This window comes from Vipera ursinii, assembly GCF_947247035.1.
Source record: "Vipera ursinii genome assembly, chromosome: 2".
Lineage (NCBI taxonomy): Eukaryota > Metazoa > Chordata > Lepidosauria > Squamata > Viperidae > Vipera > Vipera ursinii.
The window spans coordinates 192,589,301-192,613,146 of record NC_139513.1 but is presented as its reverse complement, the minus strand read 5'-3'; the positions used below and the strand labels follow the sequence as shown (position 1 = coordinate 192,613,146).

The window sequence follows — 23,846 nt, the reverse complement described above, 5'->3', positions numbered from 1 at the left end:
GGAGCCATTCTGTTTTTGGAGAGTTATTCCACTCTCAGTTCCCAAGCCATTTTACAGAATGTGAATGAATGAATAAACCTTTATTGTCAAAGAACAACCATGTATACATTGAGATTGGCTGAGCCTCCCTTCGTGCCCCCCCACAACTCACAGTGACAACAAACCCACCATCTTGTTACACCATGTGAGCTAATTGCACAACACACCAGCCTTGAAAGTCAATCATACATAAAGTTATTTCCCATTCAAGAGCCTGACAGTCCATGGATAGAAGCTGTTCTTCAGCCTGTTGGTATGGCTGGCTATACTCCTGTATCTCCTACCTGACGGTAGGAGAGTAAAGAGGTACTGACCAGGGTGTGAGTCATCCCTGAGAATTTTCCTCACACTTCCAAGGCAGCGAGCCCTGGCGATGTCATCCAGTGGTGTCAGGGGACAGCCCACGATGTTTTGTGCTGTGCTCACCACCCTCTGTAATATCTTCCTACCCGTGACTGTCAGGCCAGCATACCAAACCACAATACAGTGCGAGAGGACGCTCTCTATAGTAGACCAGTAAAAGAAGGTCATTCTACCCTGTTCTTCCACAAGACCCTGAGGAAGTGGAGTCTCTGTTGGGCCTTTCTGGCCACCTGGGTTGTATTGACTTTCCAGGTAAGATCTTCACAGAGGTAGACTCCCAGGAATTTAAAGGAGGAAACTCTCTCCACACAGCCCCCCATCCCACCCCGATGTAAAGTGGGGCAGGTTCCTCTCTTTTCTTCTGGAAGTCTAGCACCATCTCCTTTGCCTTACCGATGTTCAGGTGCAAGTTGTTTGCTAGACGCCCAAGCCATTTTACAGAATAGCTTTCTAACATTCCATTGGGTTGCGTTGGGTTGGGTTGGGTTGGGTTGGGTTGGGTTGGGGGGAAATAAAAATTGACTTTCAACACAGAAAATCAGTGTTCAAATTCTTGCAGATTGAAAATTGGACCAAAAGCAAAAAATGCTGTGGCAATTGAAGCTTGCAAGTGAAGTGTAATTGCAGATTTTTTTAAAAAAAACATACAATACTTCTGTGTCCAAAAGTTTTTAAAGTGTATGCTGTATGCTCACTTCAGAAATGGTATAGATATGGTGCTGAACTGTTTGTTGTGTTTCTATTAAATGACAAATGGGTTTTGGACAATGCCACTACTATATTCTTCATATACCCAAATGCCTTCAGCATAAATGAAGTCTTAGTCATGTTCACAACACTTGATAAAAACTGCTTGGTGGAACATCTTTCTGCTAATGTCCCCAAATAAGTTCTCAGAAGTAAGAAAGCTCAGAGCACCAAGGACTTCATAGTTCAGCCCTGAGGTACATATATTCTCTTCTATTGAAAGTCATTGTATTTTGGCAACATATAGAATGTGTGATTGCCCAAAATAACTGTCATGAAGAACAGTTAGAAGAACCCAAGAGAGTTCTGTGGGGCACATGAAACTCATGAATATAGGCAATTGTCCACCCTAGAATTAATTCAAACTAGAAGATATGGGCTGAATCCTCTTCCTCTATCCAGGAATGAGTGTGCCTGAAAGAACTATCTTTTAATAGAAAGTTCTGTTTTCCATTTCCAGCGCCCTATTCTTTTGTGACTACCCCTCAGCCTAATAGACACAGGAATCGTATAGCTGGTCTATTTCCAGGGATTCCTAAAAGTGCATTGCTTGGAAGGAAAAGACTTACTCAGCTAATATCTTCCATTGCTTGTTATTCTGGATGCAAGAGATCAACCCATAGATTTTCTGTATTCAAATATTTTATTTTGTTTTAGCATTCTTTGCAGTGCTGGATTTATGCTTTTAAAATCTAGCAAGCTATTAAATATATTTTGTATACTCAGCTTTTAAAATTTTGCATATTTAAAAAAATATTAAAATTCATCCTTCTGCACCTTAACAATCAATATGACAGCCATAAAAAGAACATATATTACTCATTACTACTGCTTTTAGCAACTGATGCATAATTTTCAGACATGAATCTTTTGAACATACCTGGAAATTATTCAGATTTATCTATTTTAAAAAATCTTAAAGTGGCAGCCTTAGTATTATTTGAATTTCAAATTTGCCACCAAGGCTTGCTTTATTTCATAAATCTTTATTTTACCTGGAGCAGTTACCACATACAATGTTGTGTCTATTTCAGGTAAAATTAGTGAAATCTGATTTACTAGCCCCCTTCACCAAAGACAGATCTGAAAAATTTTAATTGCACTAGCTTGTATGAACTGTTGTATATAAAAGCTTATTTTCATCCTGACAGATTCTAAGGTTGTGACAGAGATCCATACTGTATTCATTATCATCATAACAGGAAATACTCCTCATGTACATATCGTGATTCGTATAAAGCAAGCCCAGTTTCAATAAATAAGAGAAAGGGGACACTTCAATAGTATTCTTAGGGTGCTATTCTCTGCCTTACAGAGTCCCTACTTGCCCGTACTTGACTTTAAGGAACATGCTCATTGTTACGGTTAGCTTCCATTCAGAAAAATGTTGAAATAAATGTTTGGATAAATTGCCTACTCCTGACTGAAAAACACAGACAAATACAAATGCTAACACTTATTATGACAGGTATGACACAGAAAATAAGGTAAATCAGTTTTAAGATGAATCATCACCAGTGTATGGGCTGATTTTAATCTTTCCAGGAAGATCTTTTAAGCAATTCCTGGATCTGGACTAGTTTATCAGTGGAACTTGAGTTAAAAAAATTAAAGGCAACTTCCTGCTTTTTAAAAAATCTTTATTTCACTGGCTCTCTGCCCTGCCCTGTTCTTCCTTCTCTCCCGACTTCTGTTTATATGAGCTAGGCAGGATGATTAACAATCTGTGCCTACAATCTGCCTCCTGGTATGACAACCTGTCTTTCGTTCTCCCTAGGTAGCCTAAGCTATTGTTCAATGCTAAGAGCATATGAATGACTTTGGAAATGTCCAACCATCAGATGAAATGTCTAAGAACCTTGCTACCTTTCCCCCGGTCCCTGGAAGAAACTCCAAAGGAAGCAAAGGAATCCTTACCATGCATGTCTATAACGCATGCATTTTTCATCAAAGAGAGCCAAGCCCTCGCAAACCAACTTTTGTTCCAAATGTAATACAGGCTACAGCAGCCAGCTGATAATGGGCTCAGAAGAAGTCATGTGGTAATACTGGCACTGTTTATCAATCTCCAGCCTTTCAGTCAAGGTTTTGAAGGTTGAAAGTGTCCTTCAAAGACCTCATCACCAGTCACATTCTCATATGCAGGAGGTGGGGTGAGAGGCTCCAGGCGTTCCAGACGCTCTTCAGTCCCTTTGAGTTCATGAGTATCTGAGACAAAGCGTTTTAGTCTTGGGGGTAGGACTAGTCGGAGGCGCAGCCTGGAGTGCAGATCTGCTTCGGAGGCCCGCCGTGCACCTGGTGCCACTGAGACACTTAATGTCTCTACCACAGTCTCTCCATGAGGAGGAGTCTCAATAACCACACTATACGGAGGGGGTTCTACTTGGGTTGTTCCAGGACTAGATGTGATGGTCCAAATTGTGGGTGCTGAATCTGACAAGTAGCCAGTGGCCACCACTTCCTCATATGTTGGTGCTTCGTAGGTTGCATTGTCTCTGCATTAAAACAAAAAGGGAGGAAAGTTCAAAATAACTGCTTCCTAGTTCCATGAGGAACAGTTACCTATTTTTTTTAATGAGACACAAGCAGGATTCTAAATCATTTCAACCAAGTGGGTTTAATTTTTACTTAATCCCCATAATTGCATTCTATATCCCATTTAATTATTACCCTGCAAGAATACAAAATCATTCTCTTTTTCTGCAAATTATGCTATACGTTTCAACTTCAGAACTATCACTGAGATAAATAAGCCCTGACAAGAATCTAGTATTCTTCCGGTAGATTGTCATCTCTTTCATGCACTACTGGGCATGTAATGCAATGGTTATAATTATTATTAATTTTATTTCAGTACAACTCTCCCTGATAAGCCTAGAGCAGTTCCCGAGAAAATCTTAAGTGAAAAAGAAAATAATTAAACCAACCATTTTTAAATGCAATAAAAACAACAATTAACAAGTTTCACTTTAAAAAAAAAGAAAAGGAATACAGTAAATTGGGCAACCTAAAAGGCAATCTGTAATGGAACAAATTGTTGTTCTAAGAGCCTTGGTGGAGCAGTGGGCTGATGCCTCCTTAAGTAACACCAGCTGCCTGCAATTAGTGCAGGTTCGAGTCCCACCAGGCTCAAGGTTGACTCAGCCTTCCATCCTTCCGAGGTAGGTAAAATGAGGACCCAGATTGTTGGGGGCAATTAAGCTGACTTTGTAATAATGCCGCTTGGGGTGTGTGTGTGAAAGCCCTAATAAGCAGGCATATACATAGAATGAAGGCTACTGCTAAGCTTGTAAGCCGCCCTGAGTCTTCGGAGAAGGGCGGGATATAAATGGATTTTTTTTAAAAAAATGCCTGGGTTAACCGACATGTCTCTGATTGATTGAATGATTGAGTATGGCCACCCAACTCATGAACGGTGACTAAGTGGTTTACATATGGACAAAAGCATAAGGAACAAAATGCTTAGATGCACTGCAGTGGAGCATAACTGAGACCACGTCACAGCTTAGTCTAATCCAAAATCATTACAGAAGAGCATATCCCACATTCTGGCCCTAAACCCAGGGGGAAAAATGGGTTTTCAAACCTTATGGAAAGCCAACACAGTCAGAACCATCCAAATCTCAGAGACTATGCTGTTCCAAAGAGTAATCACTGTAACAGAGAAAGTGTCCTTTCCAGTTCCACTAGGTGACATTGTTTTCTATAAAAGGGACCTGAAGCACACCTACTTTGCTGGATAGTCATTTAAAACACAGCCAGGGGGTCTACTTGCCTTCCCCTTGGAAGAGTTCCCTGACTGAGCTGCTACAACTGAGAAACCTCTAGTTCTGGCTATCACACTGCTTCCCCAGACTATCATAGCACATCAGATGGACGTAACTAAAAAAGATAATGTTTTGATCAATGGTCAAAACAGCTGTGCCCCATTTTACAACCTTTCTTGCCACGGTTGTTAAGTGAATCACTGCGGTTGTTAAGTTAATAACACGGTTAAGTGATTCCAGCTTCCTCCATTGACTTTGCTTGTCAGAAGGTTGTGATCACATGACCCCGGGACACTGCAATCGTCATAAATATGAGTCAGTTGCCAAGCGTCCACATTTTAATCATGTGACCACAGGGATGCTGCAACTGTCATAAGTGGAACTAACGACAGTCAACAGACATTTTTTTTTGAGTGCCGTTGCAACTTTGAACAGTCACTAAACAAACTGTTGTAAGTTGAGGACTACTTGAAGTTCAATGTTATCCAATGGATCAGCCTTCAGATGTGTTGGGATTACAGAACAGAATTCCCTGTCAGATGGCTCTCTTATCAAGTTGCCTTAGAATTCTAGGAACTGCATTCTCAATCCATCTGGAGAAAGCCAGAGAGTGGTAATATGAATTAAACTCTAGCAGCATCAAAGGCTAGATGCCTTGAGTGATTTTATTACAGAATGAATGAATAAATGCACATGTGCATGTCTGCCCTCAGTGGGTATATGAAGAAACATTGTTTTCAATCTGGCAACATTCTGCTCTGCAATTGTTGGTCTAATAGTGTGAGTTCTAGAAGCCACAGATAGGCAACAGTGAAGGGTTACTATCTTCATGTCTTGCTTATAGATTTCCCAAAACTCTTGAGCAGTCATCACTGGAATTAGGCTGCTAAACTAGAAAACTCCTTGGTCTCAGCCACTTTCCCTTAAACTGCTGTCAGAAATGGATGCTTATTTCCTGTGATTAAGATATGTGGGAATTGGCACAATTACATGGTCTTACCCATCGTGATTTTGTCTTCCTGGGGCTGCCTGAGTCTCCTCTTCTGCGTTCTGATGCTTCAGGCATTGTTCAACTGCCACACTAATGAGGTAGCCAACCAAACACAAGCCCCCTGCCACAAGAAAGAAAACTCCAATGGGATTGATTTCAGAGGAGATGGCCAGCATGGTTATGCCAATGAGAAGGGTGGCTGAGAAGAGCACCAGCAAGGTATGACGGAGACTCCTCCAGTGTGACTCTGACAACATGACAACACAAATGGGAGTAACAGTTGTTGACCGAAAGTGGCAGACTAGCTGGTAGTATGGATGCCTGTGAAAGAGAGGGAACAGAGTGCACAAAGTAACACATGCCTGTTTATCCATAGGAGAGAAAATATTCAATAAAATGAATGTGCCTAGCACCTGATGATGTGAAGAACATATAATATGTACAGCAAAGTGCTATAGAAGCATACAGGTGGTCCTTGATTTATGAGCCCAGAATTTTGGTCGTGTTACAATCATATGACCACATGACCGGATTCAATTTGACAACCGTTTTTACAATAGCTGTTAAGAGAACCATGTGGTCGTTAAGCAAATCACATGGTTGTAAGTCCAATTCCAGCTTATTCAAAGTGCGTTTTTTGCCAGAAAAAAACCCAAAAGCATCACAAAAGGCATCACTGTGGGATGCTGCCACCAATTGTATATGGGAGCTGTTTGCCAAGCACCCAAAATGCGATGACTATGAGAACTGAGTGGTAGTCATAACTTCGAAGACAGTAACTTTAAGTAATGTTTTGGAATTCCATCATAACTTTGAATGGTTGTTAAGCAACCAGTCGTAAGTCAAAGATACCTATATGGCAGATTGATGAGACCCATAGATTCAAGTAATGTTTGCTAGGCCATGAAATCTCTTGAACCTAACTACCATATTTCTGAAAAAAATGGTAATCTCATTAATCTCAGTCTCCAACAGTTGAAATGGCATCCACCAAAACAGAGTGATATGCATGACTCAATGCATTTCATAATTAATCTAAACATATCCAATTTTGGAGGTCTACCTTTATCATCAAAGTTTTGCATTTGATTATGATTATTCAATTTGAAACTTCATATATCACTCTTCATTCTAGTCTGTTCCAATGATCAACTGCTAGTACATGCAGGCAGGACAAAAGGCAATGATACTGTGTTTTAAAATTTTGGAATTAGGAAGAATTCAACGTATCCTTGTTTCCCTTACCATGTTACACCCTTGTCTTCTTTAAAATATATTGATAAAATTTTAAATACAGTTAGTCCTTGACTTATGACCAGTTATTTTACTACTTTCCATAGTCATAACTGGCCATAAAGCATTGAAAAATGTTGTCCTGCCCTCCCCCAGGTCACAGGGCCACATTTTGGGGTTGACCTGAGATTGTGCGCTGGAAGAGCAGATTTCAAATCTATTGAAAATTGTAGCAAAGCTGGCATTTTGAAAGCCTGAGGCTCAGAGCCTTTCAGAATGCTGGTTTCACTAGTGTCTTCCTCTGTGGAGGAGAAAACACGAGCAAATGCTGTTGGTCTCATGATTGTTGGGAAGGTCTTTTATCCAAACTGCACGATTTGAAGAAGGAGCCTTCCATACAACCACGAGAATAGGGCCCCCATGCAGGATGGAACAAGGAAACAGAAAGGTAAATGGACCAGGGCGTGGTGAGGCAGCATTAGGGTCTGTGCGCCATTGGGCGTAGCTGGCTGATGCCTCCCAGCCCATGGCAAACTTTAGCATGCTGGTGGGCACCAGGCCTCTCAAGGCCTCCCCTGAAGCATCCCTGGGCAGTCTCTTAATGATCACAAAAGGGAGAACTCAGATTGTGGTCATCGAGTAAGGCAGTCACTTAATGAACGTGACTACTTACAGCCAAAATTCCAGGCGAATTCCTATATTAGGTCAAGGGCTACCTGTACATTTCTTTTATATACAAAGAAGATTCAGTCAATAGAACAGTGCAAACCACAAAGAGGATTATTATAAAACAATGGGAGAGGGGTCATCTTGATGGGCTTCAACGGTCAGGATACTGAGCTATTAGCAGCAGTTAAGGAGGGTGCTAGGCAGGACCGTTCACAGAACTTCTCATTTATAAGTACTTAACAAGCCTTACCTAGTATACTGTAAATAGGAAGAAATTCAACAATGCATTTATTCAGGTAAAGGTCAATGGTTACTGAGCTCTACCTGGGAGAGGTAATCTTTTCTAAGTAGTAGGGCAGTGGTGGCGAACCTATGGCACGCGTGCCAGAGGCGGCACTCAGAGCCTATGGCACGCGTGCCACCGCCATCAGCAGCAGGTCCATCAGGCTGTCACCACTGCCCGGAGCAGGAGCCCCATCCAGCACAAAGGAGGTGAAGTGGCCGATTAGCAAACTCGAGTAGAGGTGGTAGAGCAGAGGTCACCAAGCATTGTCGATTGGTGGATTGGAAGATAAGGGAGGGGCTGCAAATGGGCCGGGGCTAGCGCCTGCGTGATACTAGCCCTGCCCTGTTCTTGCATGGTGCAGCGCCTTGTATCTGCACCCCGTGGTGTGGCGGTGGCCATTTTTGCACCTTGCAGCACGGTGGCCCATTTTTGCACCCCTGGTTTTTGCAGCACTCAGAGATGCTTCCCTGCCCCCCCAAGGGCACCACAATGCCGATGCAGCCCTGGCACTTTGCAATAAATAAAGGGGTTTTGGGTTGCGGTTTTGGCACTCAATGTCTAAAAGGTTCGCCATCGCTGTAGTAGGGGAAGGATGCAATAATGTCAAGGATTTTTTAGAATAACAACAGAAAAGCAGGGAGGTGGACTCAAGGGTAAAGGGAGGGGGAGGAGGAGGAGGAGGAGGAGGAGGAGGAGGAGGAGGAGGAGGAGGAGGAGGAGGAGGAAAAAAATAGAAGGCAGGCTTGTTCTTCGCTAAAACCTAAGTTGGCCATGAGTAAGTATAGAAATATAATTAGCCCAGCAGTGAAAGGAAAAAGCAAAACAAGAGAAAAGAGGTTTTTCTTCTTATAGCAAGGACAAAATGTAATAAAATGTAACAGAATAAAAGTTTCTTGTATTCACTGACACTCTGAGTTTGATTAACCTAAAGTTCTCACCTGGAAAGAGTGATTGCTCAGGGAAAAGGAAAGTGCATAACACAAAGTCAAGAAAAGTATGATTTTAGCCAAAATGAAAATAGAAACAATCCATCTGAGCATCCCACTAGGAGATGAATTACATGAATCAGGAGACTGTGGAGGATGAAGAAAGACTCTGACTCAGAAAGAACCTTATTCAATGCCTGCTGAGTCAAAAGGTTGCCAAGGATTCTTTTTGTGAAGGATTTAGTCATGTATGCAAGAAAAATAATTGTAGCATGATTTGTTTCAGAATGTAGACTGGAATAGACTAAGTGATGATGAATGTTTACTCAGATTGTTTGAGGATAAAAATGAATAGCTTGGTAACCTATTTTATTTTATTTTATTATTTTATTTATATCCTGCTCTTATTATTTTTACAAATAATTCATGGAGGCAAACATATCCAACGTATTTCCCTCCTCCTATTCTCCCCACAACAACAACCCTGTGAGGTGAGTTGGGCTGAGAGAGTGACTGCCATAAAATCATCTAGTCCGCTTTCATCGGTAAGGCAGGACTAGAAGTGACAGTCCCCTGCTTTCTAACCTGGTGCCTTAATAAAAAGAAAATTATATAAGGTGTTGATATATAACACCTGGGCAACAGAATTCAACATTTATTGGGCTCATCTTGTCATTATATGGCATATGGAAGATTGCAGTTTGGAATTTAATAGGTATAACTGAATAACAACAGAATAACAGAATTGGAAGGGACCTTGGAGGCCTTCTAGTCCAGGGCTTTTCAACCAGTGGTACGGGTACCACTTGTGGTACATTGGCACCTGGCAGGTGGTACGCGACCATCCTTGAAAAGTGGTAGCAGGGGAGGGGAATGAGCTGAACCGGTGGCAGCACCGCACAAACCTAAGCAAGAGGCGGCTGGAGCTGCAGGGCTGTCAGGGCTCAGCGGAAGCGCTAGGATCAATGCCAGGCTCCAGCTGGAGCTCGGCACTGATCCCAGTGGTTCTGAGCCCAGAAGAAGCACCAATCAGCTGGAATGTTGCAGCATCTCCAGGGTCTTGTGATTTACATTCAGATGCTTGGCAACTGATTCATATTTATGATGGTCACAGGGTCCCAGGGTCATGTGAAGTGACCAAAACCTGCTGTAACCACACAGCAGATGGGGGGATAATAACCAAACACACACCCCCACCCCACCTGCCAAGCCTCAACAGAAATGTTCACAACAATGAAAACCTCGGACAGGAGGAAGAGCGCCGCCGGGCGGACAGGCAGGTGTCTTGCTCGGCTGTGGCTTGGGGGCCCTTTTTTAAGTGCCATTGTAACTTCGAACAGTCACTAAGCAAACTGTTGTAAGTCGAGGACTACCTGTACTTCATCAACTTTTTTCCTTTTTTTTGGGTCATCAAGTTTTTGACACCTTGCTAGGCGACTGGTGGTACTCGGATGTTGCCATATCCTAAAAGTGGTACAATGGGTGAAAAGGTTGAAAGCCCTGCTCTAGTCCAACTCCCTGCTCTGGCAGAAAACCCTATACCATTTCTGATAAATGGTTGTCTAATCTCTTCTTAAAAATGTCCAGTGTTGGAGCATTCACAACTTCTGGAGGCAGGTTGTTCCACTGGTTAATTGTTCCTACTGTCAGGAAGTTTCTCCTTAGTTCTAGGTTGCTTCTCTCCTTGATTAGTTTCCATCCATTGCTTCTTGTCCTGCCTTCAGGTGCTTTGGTGAATAGTTTGACTCCCTTATCTTTGTGGCATAAAGCATTTTTTATTCTAAAAAAATAGTATTATACAAGACATTCCTACATTAAATAGGCCCTTTAAATTTTCCATATCCTAAAGGATTATTCATTTCATCTTGTATAAAACAGATACAATCCTGATAGTCCCAATAAAATAATGTTCTCTCTTTCTCTCTCTCTCTCTCCCTCTCCCTCTCTCCCTCTCTCTCTCTCTCTCACATACACAGAGAGAGAGAGAGAGAGAGAGAGAGAGACAGACAGACAGAGAGAGAAAGAGAGAGAAAGAGAGAGACAGACAGACACACAGACACAAACAAACAGCGGGCTATAAGCAGTTTCACCCCTCTCTGCCATCAATTTATCACTCGTCCTGATGGGGGCTAAACGAGTTACAAGCAGACCAAAACCTCTCTACATTGCAAGCAATTTGTTCCATCCACCACCATCCTTCTCTCAGAAGACTCAAGGAAACAATGGGGGGGGGGAGAAACCAAGAGGAGGGGGCTAGAGGCTAGATTCTCTCTCTCTCTCTCTCTCTCTCTTACACACACACACACACACACACACACACACACACACACACAAATAAATTTCATCAAAGACATTCTCAAGCAGATCTATTGACCAAGTCTTATCAAACCAGTTTTTGAGTAAGAGATTATCCGAATATTTCCACTGGTGAGAAATGATTAACTTTACTGCAGTTAGACAACAACACTCTTGTTTCATAACTTTTTACTCCTTCTATCAAATACAGAAGGTCTAAACCTAGAAGGTCTAAACATGGTAAGAACCCAGTCTTTGTTTATAAGTGTCATTTTGTTAAAGACATCCCTCCAAAATGTTGAAAGATAATAATCAAATTCGCATCAGAGATGATAGAACATTCCTACAATCTTTTTTATTACAACCTTAGAGGTTATGCAATGTGTGTGTGTAAAGTGCAAGGAAGATGACCATAATGGAAGTATGCAAGAACTCTACTTAGGGAAAAGGAGTTGAAGCATTTTTAAAGTCCAGAACTGTGTGGTTACCTATTTCTATTGTATTTTCAATACAGCTAAATATGAAATAGTTGCTCAGTAGTTTCTTACAACTGGACAAAGGCAATTAATAAATCCCATTACTCTCTTTAATAATGTAGAAAAGCATTGATCTAACATCAAAGTAGCCACAACATTTTAATCTAATTGTTGCTCTATCTGATCCTTACATAGGATATATACCATATCCTTATTCTATATAAGCTTCCATTTTCATAGATTCAAGTTATAAAGAATTAAAAACTGACCTTTGGGAAGGCATGAACAAGCTGTTAAGAAGGTACTTGGACAAGAGATTGAAGGAAGCATGAGAAAGAAACTCAAAATAACCCTACCTTAATGTTGTTTAGTATAAAAAGGGACAGAGGAAAATGTGGTAGGTTTTCAAGTTTCTGTTGTTATAACCTACAATAGTAAAGTAGCATTTCTGGAATGCCTGTAGTGTCTTGTGTTTTGATCTGCCCTACCTAGAAGGGCCAACACAAGTGTGCTACTTTATCTTCATTATTAAAATTAAATACAATTGGGGGAGGAGGAAAATTATTTTGTTGATTCACATAAATGGATGTTTGGGAACAAGTTGAGAAAATACAGAAGTGGCCCACCCATTCAGTGACCCAGAAAGAATGAGGAAGGTTTGGTGAGTATTTATTCAGGAAAGGTTTACAGTAGTTGTTTCGAATATGTACACGTTACACAAAATGAATCTAAAAATATGATTGATTTAACTACAATGGAAAAAAAGAGAACTATTGAAGAATATATGAGTGGTGAAAGGTTTTGGATGTGAAACAGGCAACCTCCTGTTGTTGAAGGAAAAGTCTTCATCATGGTTCAGTCCAAGCTGGGAATAACATGGCAACTGCTTTAGAAAGAAGGTTTCAGTTTATTGAAGAGAAGAGTCAGACAGGAAGATGGCTCTGGAAGAAAGGAGAGTGAGCACATGTAGGGAGTGGGATTTTATACCCCCTGGGGCTCTTGAGGTTGTTTCCTGTTCCTGTTTGAGACTTTGCATTTCCTGTGTCATGTACTTTGACCTGTGTCCCTTTGGCATCTGTGGATTAATCCTATTATATCCTGTCTTAGAGTTTGGGTGGGGTATGTAGATTTTAGGTGTCTTCTTAACTGTCTAGCTTGGGTAGGCAACCTTGGCTCTTTTATGACTCATGGACTTCAACTCCCAGAACTCCTGAGCCAGCTATGCTATGCTGGCTCAGGATTTCTGGGAGTTGAAGTCCATGAGTCATAAAAGAGCCAAGGTTGCCTACCCCTGGTCTAGCTTCAACCTTCCTGAATGGTCTACATCTGCATTTCTACAGATCTGGTTTCTGCTTGGGAGAGGGAGACTTGGGAATATTAAGAAAAACTGGGCATGCTTTTCTGCCTCTTTAATATTTCCTTCTTGGGGGGGTGACTTCCCACACTGTCTTTACACTGGTGATGTCAAGAATGGTTTCTTGTTGGAAAAAAGAAACAAGGAACAGAAGTTAGAATAAAAAATACTGAAAGAGAATTGGAAGGCAGAGAAAGAATGGAAACTGGCTATATGGACAGAGGATATGGCTCCTTGGAACAAATTGAAAACAATTATTTTACAGTTATAAAATGCCACAGAAGTGTGTATCTTTTCACTAATGGGAAAAGAAAACATTTGCCTGGTGGAATGATGAAGTGAAAGAGTTTGTGAATGAAGAAGAAAATATAGAATAACCGCTACAAAAAATGAGACTAAGAAAAAGCTGCTTCATATATCATGTTATACACACACACACATACACACACATACCGAAAAAGAGAGTTGCAATCAAAAATATACTGAAGTTGCCTTGCCACTAGAGGCAGTCCACACAAGAAGCACCAATCATAATTACTAATGCTACCATTATTGTAAGAATTCAGTAACACAATCTTGTAAGTCTGAAAGTCCTTCCCCCCCTCCTTACTTTTACTGTGTCAAAAACTAGGGAGGGCTGAGATGCTTCCTCCTCCTCCACTCCTCCTTCAGACTCAGATTTTGTTTCTCAGATCACTGTCTAGACTGCCGCTCTTCCTTCTGTGATCATTCCCACATACCATTACAGCAGGGGTCTTCAAACCTGGCCCTTTTATGACTTGTGGACTTCAATTCCCAAAATTCCTCAGCCAGGCAGTATAACTGGACCAGAGCTGCAAAGACTGATGGTCCCAGCATAGAAAGAAAAATTACTTGCTTGACACATGCACGTAGGATTCACAATTCCTATATGAAGAGCGGGTGGCAGCTGTGACTCAGGCTTTTGCACAAATTCATCTTGCCCACCAACTCTGCCTATTCTTGGATTGGGAAGTCCCACTCATGCCCACCCTCTGATTATGGCTCCTGTTACTGTGCCAAAGTCTGAAGTCCGATGGGTTAGGATTAGGGGTAGGGGTAGGGTTCATCCTTGAGATGAACAAGCACAAACTTTTCTCAGATAGGTAGCTGTGTCAAACTGGAATCCACTAAGGAATAATCTAAGTGATATTACATGACAAATGCCTCAAATAATTCAAAGTCGGAAATATACACAAAGATGGCTATCCAAGCCTTGGTAAGACATGCTATGTTGGCTCTGTCATCCATAATAAGATCCAGAATGAAGGAATGGTTTATTACAGAGCAAGATGGCATTAAGGACCCCTAAGAAATCAGTGACTAGTGCTGGAGTTGAGCCAGGGGTCTAGAAGGCAGAATTGGTACAAGAAACTTGAGTACACTTTCCCTGAGCTGCCCATCTCCTGCCATATCTCTCTCTGCCTATCTCCAGCAAGTGGCAACCGCCTTTCCCACCCCTCCCCCGATTGAACCAACCATCCCCAAACCTGGAAGCTTTCCCCTAGTTTCAAATATGATGCAACCATCTACTCTCTAACCAACTAGCTTCTCAGAAACCTTAATTCACTTCTACTCATGCACAGAGTAGAACTTCAGATCGATAATCCATCACATCAATCAACATACTATAACATCCCACACTAACAACTGCAGACTGGCATTACCTGAGAAGGATATTGTTGCCTCTACTACGTATCTCACACCCAGAGAGAAAATAGGTATCCCCCCAATTGGATATATCCAGTCTGGAAAAAAACACTCACCACAATCCTTCCCAAACATCTACCCAAAGTCCTAGTGCTTCTCAGTGCCTGGTCCTCTGGTGCTTAAATGTAAATAGCACGAAATCACCACCAGCATTTGGAGCAAAGAGCTGCTAGTCCACTTCATGGTGGTTTCAGTGACAAGGTGGGAGGGAGACAAGGTGGTGCTTCTCAAGGTCATGTATTCCCCAGAAGCTGTGGACTCAGGCCAGCAGCCAATTCAGGTGCTTGGCAAGGTTGAGGGAAATGGGAGAGGAAAATAACCAATTGGATGGATGAATAGAATCCAAGAGTTTACTGGAATGTCTTAGAAAAGCTATGACTTTTATTAAAGACAAGGCAAGCTAGCAAACATTTGCTCAAACAGTTACTCAGAGGCAAACAAGACTCAGTGATACCTAAATAACTGTGGGACTTTCCCTACTATTGCATGTTATTCATTCCTTGTGTTGGCACAAAACACAATGCCATCATTAACTTTGCTGTGCCTATCACCAATTCCTACTTTGTCTCTTTGGCATCCGTCCTATGCCACTGTCAAGTTGTGTCATAGGGATTTGCACATATGTCAGTCATTATAATCAGTGGTTAGTCTTCTCTGGTTAAGTTGCTATCCTCCTTCAGAAAATCACCAGGCAGTGGGAAAAATCAGCACCAACCAGGGCACTGCAGCATGAATGGGGTGGGCCTGGTTGGGGGGATTCTTTTCTAGCCTGGCCTGCCCCTCCTGTCACATCCCATCTATACATCTCCCAAGTTAAAATATGAAATTTTGAACAGAGAAACATTAGAATAGAAATAATCACTAAGAAGAAGAAGGCACATTCTGCTATGATTGTGCAATGAACCATGTCCTCTAAATAGGGTTAACTAAAGCTGACTAGCTGCTGTGCAAGGTGAGTAAAACCAGCCAATGACCAACAAAGGCACCGTTTGAGGTCCCTCATGATTTTCAGAATCCTACTGGGAGAAAAAAGTGACTATCCCACACCCGAAAATAAAAATACTGCTTCTAAGCATAGTGCTAACCTGGTGCTGAATAAATATCCCCCTTTTCTTGCTCAGATTAAATACTGAGGATCTGATCTCAGCACACCTCCCTTGTTGGAAGCCTGGAGAGAAACTGGCTTTAAACATAAAGAGAGATGGTAGCATAAGAAGAAACAAATGGGGAGTACAAACACCAGGAGAGAAGTGGATTCAGGAGGTGTTGGCTAATGGCCATGCCAAATACACACTGAACACACCTCTTCTTATGTCCACAACTCAGGATAACAGATGTCACACATTTTGCTTGCCTTTAATCTGAGTAGGATAAAATCAGTTTAAGGGGGCGGGGGCAGGGTATTTTTATTTAATACAAGGACAACACAAGGCTGAAGATAAAACGAACAAATCTTGGAGCAATGAATTGGAAGAGATGAGAATTGTCTGGGCAGGATGAGGACTGCAAGCAAGAATCAGCTCCAAGAACACATCAAAACACACACCAAAAATTAATACCATCACCTACTGCAATCTGCCACGGGATTAAGAATGACTTCTGTAGATGAGATGCTTAGAAGCCTACCTGGTCTGAAGTAACTGCCTTTTTGCCTTAGAAGTGAAATAGCCTAATATTGATCTGAGTTATGGAGATACCAAAGCCAAGCTTTATCGTGAATGGAGCAAGTAAGCCCTCTACTGCCTGTTAGGGGCATAGTCTTTAAAACAAAAAGTGTCTGAAGGAAAATATTCTCAAGGCATTCGGTGCCAGTTGAACGTTGTCCTTTTTTGGCCTGAAGGAAATTCCAGTTGACGGACGTTCTGCTCTTATTCTCCCATTTGCAATGATAGCAGCTTTATTGCTAGAGTCACATTTCTTGGGGCTTAAATCACACATAGAGATTGCCCTGTATGCCTAAACTCACACCTGCTGACAGCAAAAGGGCAGGAAAATTCCACTCTTCGGAGTCAGAAGGTGCTTATGAAACCCCAAATTAGAAAGGGAGGGAGGAAAAAAAGAAAGAAAGTAGTCAGAAACTGGGAGTAGAAAGGGGAGAGATGGTAGGAGTTGCATAATTACTTGAACAAATGAGTTGCCCCTGAATTATTGTAGTCTTTACTTCCATTCACACAAGAAGCACAATATTGTACATATAACAAGGCAGAAGTATGCATGCCATTCACATGCACACACAGTTCCAAATATTAAACTTTGTCACAATTCTAAATATCATAGAACGGAGCAGCTAATTTATATACACAGTAACTAAGACTTCTGGAAAAAATATTTTAAACTCACTTGTTTCCTGAAAGTATAAACCTTTTGACTTGCCTGGGCCACATTGAGTGAAGATAAATGATCTTGGGTCACATTTAAAATATAATCAATGTATAAAGGTAAAAGGTAAAGGTTCCCCCGTACATGCATGCTAGTCGTTTCCGACTCTAGGGGCCAGTGCTTTTCTCCGTTTCAAAGCCGAAGAGCCAGCACTTGTCCGAGGACGTCTCCGTGGTCATGTGGCCAACATGACTAGACGCCAAAGGCGCACGGAACGCTGTTACCTTCCCACTGTAGTGGTCCCTATTTTTCTACTTGCATTTTTACATGCTTTCGAACTGCTAGGTTGGCAGAAGCTGGGACAAGTAACAGGCGCTCACTCTGTTACACAGCACTCGGGATTTGACCCACCAAACTGCTGACCTCCTGATCAACAAGCTCAGCGTCCTAACCCACTGAGCCACTGCATCCCTAATCAATGTATATAAATACATTAGTTTATGATCCTTGGGGCTGCATTACTAGCTGTCTAGGGCTACATGTGGCCTGCAGGACACAGGTTGGACATACCTACTATGGACACTCCTGCAAAGGACTTCTGAATGCCTTCAGGTTCCTTGTCTTAGGCTATGGCTGTCTAGAATAAAATGTGGTCATGGGTGGTATGAAACATACAGCTTTCCAAAATAAATTTTTCATGAAAGCAAAGATCTCTATGATGAGTAGGATTATGTGGTATCTGGCATAACTCTCTTCTTGCCCATTAAAACTCACAATGGCCTATGTCTAGTCTCACAATTTCTTGGCCTAACCTGACTCACAAAGTTGTTCTCAATTTCGATGAATAAATAGGTGAGCAGGAATCATTGTTAGTTAGGGACTGGAATTTGGAGGGGAACAGTTGAGGCCACTGTAGTAATACTGCTGGAGATTATAATAACAAAGGTTAATATAAATATACACCTTTTGAAATCTTGAACAGAGAAAGATATAATTACACTTTATACTTCATCTTTTTTTAAAAGGTGTGTCATGAATGTTGGCATCAATCTGCAAAGCATGTGCCAGCAGTGCTCAATCTGCTGAATGAAACCACCATGTCAGGAGTTTATAAGCAACTTGGAGAGGAGTCACTATTAAAAAAAGTCTTTGATCAGACTTGTTTTGGCAAAGTGGGAATATCAAAACTGATTCTGGATTTCGATCTTCATTTTGCCTTCATAAAGCCTTAGTGGACACCTACTGTATCACACAGGGTCTGAGAACTTCTCTGATCTATAGATTAAAGTGTAATTACTAAAATTAAAAGTTTGTATTTATTTCTTGCTCAGTCCTAAAATTAATGAAACCATTATTTTCATTCATGCAGAAAGATTTCACTTTGTTATTCCTTGATCCTTATAATGCACTGTATTTCAAATTCAGTACTGATACTGACAGTTCAGAATACATATGTATATAAATATTTATATAAATATTTATATAAATATTTTACAAAGAACATAAAAACTAACAAACTAACAAAGAATAACAGCCATAAAGAAAGGAAGAAAAAATAAAACATGCAAAAAGAAAAGAAAAGGCAGCTTTTGATTTTCTTTGCTGCAAACATAAATACTATTACAAAATTCTCTTATTTCCTGACTACAGAAAAGCTAATTGTTTTCTGTTACCCATCTTTTTTTCAAATCATCAAAACTACAAATCAAAACTGCATTTTTCTGTTTCATGCAAAAAAAATTTATAAGGGGTTTCTTTTCAGCCATAAGTGTTGATACAGCTTTTTTCTCTAATCAAAAAGGTTAATTTAGTCTTCACCAACCATTTCTCCATTGTGAGTAATGCCAACCTTACCACTTTTGAGTAAATGACAGCTCAGATTCTCATGATGTAAATTTTGTAATGTCTTTTTAAACACTTAGGAAATGTTATGAGTTATGAATGCAGACTAGGGCGATACCAATGTTAATATAGCTGAATGTTATATATCTATATATAACAAGTGATATTTACAAGTTTCAAATTGCAGTTGCAATTCTCCTGATTAAGATTTTTACAATATTTTATTATATCTCTAATGTCATCTCAAACTAAAGTATCAGGGATTAAGACTCGTGAACATAGTAAATTCCAAAGAAACATAAATACCATAGGACTGCACTGTCAGCACATCAGTAAAATTTGTGGAGAAGATACTTTGATCTCAGAACTGAAGAAGCTTCTTGGATGATAAGCGAAACATTTTCAAGGGGGGGGGGAACCCCAAGAAAGTCCAGTTGCCTTTTCAAAAGCACCTTTGGGACATATTCTGATCTGCTTTTATGCTTGTCAACCACAGTACCATTCATTTATGTGTGTGTGTTCACACAGATACAGTACATATTGTGAGGAAACTCATACTCAATTCATTTATACACTCAGTCTTCATCTCTGTACAGTCCCCTTTGCCAAAGATGCAATAGGTTATGGATACTTACCAGGCCTGGGAATCCTATGGCAGATCCAGCCATGTGTTCTTGCCTCCTGCTGTCATCTCCAGCTAGCTGTAGTAACTCTTTGCCACTGTCTCTGGCTGAAGCAACTCCAACAACTTCTCACACTTCCTGTCTTCACCACTGTTTCAGAAAGTCAGAGAGAAGACATAATTGCAAACTCTCACTCTTCAGCTTTGTTAGATTTTTTTCCCCCTCCCAAATAAAGCTGCCTTCTTTCAGCTTCAATATATGTTCTTCACTTTTTTTGCTGCCTTTCAGGCTAAGCTACTCAGATGATCAGGAAGCTAGTGAAGGGAAAGGGCGGTGTAAAGGGAGGGAGAGAGGGAGGGAATATGTATATAGTTTGCCTCTTACCCTCCTTCCCCTATCTGGGTTAATCTCTCATTCTTCTTGAAAAAGGCTTCAGAGACACCTCCCTCCCCAGGGTGAGGCTTTGGCCTAGCCTTTAACTCCATAGCCTGTTCTTCATTAAACTGTTTATGAGTGCTATAAAGATACACACACTGGATCGTAGCTACTCCGATTGCTTGCCAGGTGCTGGTTTTATCCACGGATTTTGTACTGTTGAACTGGTGACAGCCCAAATACCGTAGCTTCCCAGGCAAGGGAGGTGTCTGTAATTAAGAGTACCCACCTAATGATTACAAGTTTAGAAAAAAGTGAAAGGGCAGATATTCAACAATTCTGTAAAGTTACAACTATTTGGTAAAAACATCAACAAGAGTCTGAAGTTTCTGAGAAGTCTTGCTCAAACAGAGGAACTAAGCTTTCAGCAGTGACTCCTCAGCCCTGTTTGTCTGAAAGACTTCCATTAAGAAAGAAACATCACACCATAATTCAGAGGTGTCTAAATGTTTTATCTTTAGGAACCAATGATTTATAACAAACGACCCAAATCAGTTCCTCCTCATCCATGACAAAATTCTAAACGTGGGTTGGTTATTTTTAAACATTTATTGTCCTTTTATTCTACACTTTCCATTATTTGCTCATTTCTTCAATCTTCAACTTATATGACATCCAGCCCTCACAATAGCAATTCTAGGCAGCTTACAACATTTTAAAACAATACAAAACAAAATATATTAGTTTAGCAAAGTACTCTGGACAAGATATATTACCATGAGTACTAGCTCTATATAAATTTACATTAAAAGAATCTTGCAAGAAAATATTTCTCCACCCCTTTTCTTCTATTCTCTAGAAAAACTTCTGAAAAGACCCCTTCTGGAACACTTCCCAGAATGTTCTCCATTCTTTTACATGCCAGTTGTCCCACTAATCCTCTAAGGTCATTTATACCACAACATAACGTGGAACACAGTGATACATACTGTGTAGCAATAGAGATATTGGTTGTGAGCCATTTTTATTCTGAAAAGTAAGGTTCTAATTAATTACCACAGCATTTTAACATAGTTGCCTTGGATTGGAGAGGTGGTAAATGAAAGCAAAAGTCATAAGGACCGAGCTCGGAGTGTTCTACTTGCCTTGACCCTGTTCTTCTTAACCTACACTCTAACCTCAAGTGGTGGCCACAGTCCTATTGCCACTTAGAGTCAGCTACTAGTCCTTTATGGAACATGGAGAAAATAACTTGGGTCGTGGTTGTCAGTTAAGCAGAAACCCTGCACACATCTGTGGTATGTGAATAATACCTTGTTGACCAATAATCTCGTAAATGAGTTGAAAGGAGGCTTCAGGGACATGTAGGACACTTTGACATGTCACTCATCCCTTCCAAAGTAGTTGGAAGCAATGTGCCAATTACCCTGCTGAATTCAGAATACTGACAACACAAAGTGCCAAACCCTAACTGAACAATTAAGGCTTAGGTGGAAAAAGTTATTCATTTGGTATCCTGTCCATGCTACTGCTGGCCCAGGAGAAATAATATACCCTTACCTCTACACAAAAAGGAAGTGGAATAAATTGCTAGATCCCAGAGGTGTATTCACCTGGTGCAATGTGTCAAATTCTCAAATGTTTGAACAGTCAGCTTTTACAGTATGTACTACAAAAGTTGTGTTGCTAGAAAACCTCATGTGATGCAAAATCACGCAAATGAATAATAAGATTTTGGAGAAAGAACAGGGTTAGAAGTAGACACTCAAAGATAAAAACATTTTTGCAAACCAAAGCCAACCAATACAATAAATAATTTCAATATAATACTTACACAGTTGAGGGAAACATGTCTTCAGGATTTTCAGCTTTTTCTCTGAGGTCTTCACGTATTGCTAATAAGTTCTCTTTTACCAAGCAAAATCTTACCTCAATCTCCTCTTTTATCATCAATCCAAACTCTGAATAAATGTTCCATCTCCTCCTTTATGACCTGTCCTAGCAGACTTTGTAGCACTTGACTTGTTCCCTCTAAAAAGTTTCTGGGTATTTTCTCCACGCTTTTTCCAGCTGTCCACAACATCGTCTCAGCAGCATGCATGATTCTGTATTACCGTATATGCTCTTTCAGTTTTTTTCAAAAACTTGAGAATTTAAAAATTTCTCCTCAGTTGGTAAAGCTTTTTCTTTTCTTTCTCTGCCTGAAGTTTTATCACCAGTATCATTACTGTCAATTATTTTACTATTATCATTACTGTCAATTATTTTACTATTTTAGGAGGGAGAAAGCACACTTAAACAGTAATAACACCAGGGCTATCCTCAGGAAGGGAATTTTAGAAAAGTCAAGATTATGACTACAATCTTGTAGCCCCACCTTTTTAGAACTTGTCTCACAATGCAGATTAAAAAGGGGACAGGGTTTTGATCACTGGTTTGTGGTCACCATCTTAATTTTTCTTTTAATCTCCGTTATGGACACCCCTGAATAACATCAAAAAATGAGAAGAGAGGCACAACAGATGCTGACAAAATAGCACACACGTAGCAAACTGAGTTCACCTGCCAGGTCTGATTGCTCCAAAATTGAATGTCAGGAAAATCATACATACGCAAACATGCTTTTTTACTTTACAGACATTGTCCTCCTATTTATTAATTGTGCATAGGTGAATTCATGTTGTATAAACACGTGTTATATGAGAACTGACTGTAAAAGGATGAAGCCATCAGTCCATTGCCATAATTCCTCTTGTATTAAAAAGCTCAGGGAGATGGCATATCTTTACATCATCAAAATAATGAAGTAGGTAATTATAGACTACTATGTACTACAATCTAAATAAACTGCATAGTTCTTAAGCTACTGGAATTTACAGTGTAATATTGCCAAAATTTCTAATCCCCTGGAGCAATCAAAAATTCCTTCACCCCTCACTCCACCCAAAGGAAAAAAAACGGTAGAAAAAAGAAGGAAACCCAGACAGAACATTGCTCCTCCCAGTGGAAACCAAGGGGAAAACCAACAGGACACTGGTCAGTTTCACTTTTGAACTTCTCCTTAAAGGACTTGAAATGGAATACTTGGGAAAGCTGAAGGTGAGGAGCCAACAGAACAGAGGGACAAGAGTTTCTTCCTGTGGGGAAGCGGATGCCCAGTGTTGTGATTCAGGGTCAGCCTGTGGGTTCGGCAGTTGGGTCGGACGACTCAGAGGAGGAGGGGGGTGTTGAAGACCTTGCTGAGGGGGTTGAAGATCTTGCTGATGATAGCCCTCAGCCAGGCCCCTCCTACTTGGTCACCACGGAGACCCAACTGTGTGAGCCTGACAGTGTGGATGAAGATGACCCACAGCTGGCCCTGTTCAAGGACGCCCGACGCAGGAGGCAGTCAATTAGGAGTAAACAGAGGAAGGCAATGGGGCCTCTCGAAAGGAGGCAGAGAGAAGCCACGCCCTGAACTCTATATAAGGGGAATGTGTGGGGAGGGCTGGTTTGCTGAAAGCAACCACTCGGATAGTGTTTCAAAGCTCCTGTTTCTTGGTTCGTGTCTTGTTTGTTTTTGTAGTAATAAATTTGGCAGATGTAATTCCAGCCTCTTGCCGTTTGTAAAAGGGTTGCCTTTTCTGCAGGGCCGGTAGCAGGCTGGTACAGAACACCCACAGACTGTTGCAAATGGGTTGACTGGTTGCAATTTGGGCTCACTGAAGCTCAGCTGCAATAAAAATAACTCAGCTTGCAAAACCAACTGAAGTCACAGAAGCACAGGGTTCCAAAATTGCTTCTAAATTGGCATGGAATCACTAAATCCTTTCC

General features: G+C 40.9%; 1 protein-coding gene across 1 annotated transcript; it reads right to left on the bottom strand.

Moving 5' to 3' along the window:
• Positions 1 to 1,790: 1,790 nt before the first annotated feature.
• Positions 1,791 to 19,907, bottom strand: TMEM139 (transmembrane protein 139). Its single transcript, XM_083355103.1, has 3 exons — positions 19,671 to 19,907; positions 5,917 to 6,228; positions 1,791 to 3,644 (listed from the first exon to the last, which is right to left on the bottom strand). Exons 2-3 carry the CDS (start codon positions 6,162 to 6,164, stop codon positions 3,230 to 3,232), a joined length of 663 nt encoding a protein of 220 aa, XP_083211229.1. The 5' UTR covers positions 6,165 to 6,228; positions 19,671 to 19,907; the 3' UTR covers positions 1,791 to 3,229.
• Between the last annotated feature and the right edge of the window lie 3,939 nt (positions 19,908 to 23,846).

Coding starts and splice junctions, on each gene's coding strand:
- TMEM139 (XM_083355103.1), bottom strand. CDS start 6,164: ATGTTGTCAGAGTCACACTGGAGGAGTCTCCGTCATACCTTGCTGGTG. Junction 3,645..5,916: donor GGAAGACAAAATCACGATGG/GTAAGACCATGT, acceptor GTTTTAATGCAG/AGACAATGCAACCTACGAAG.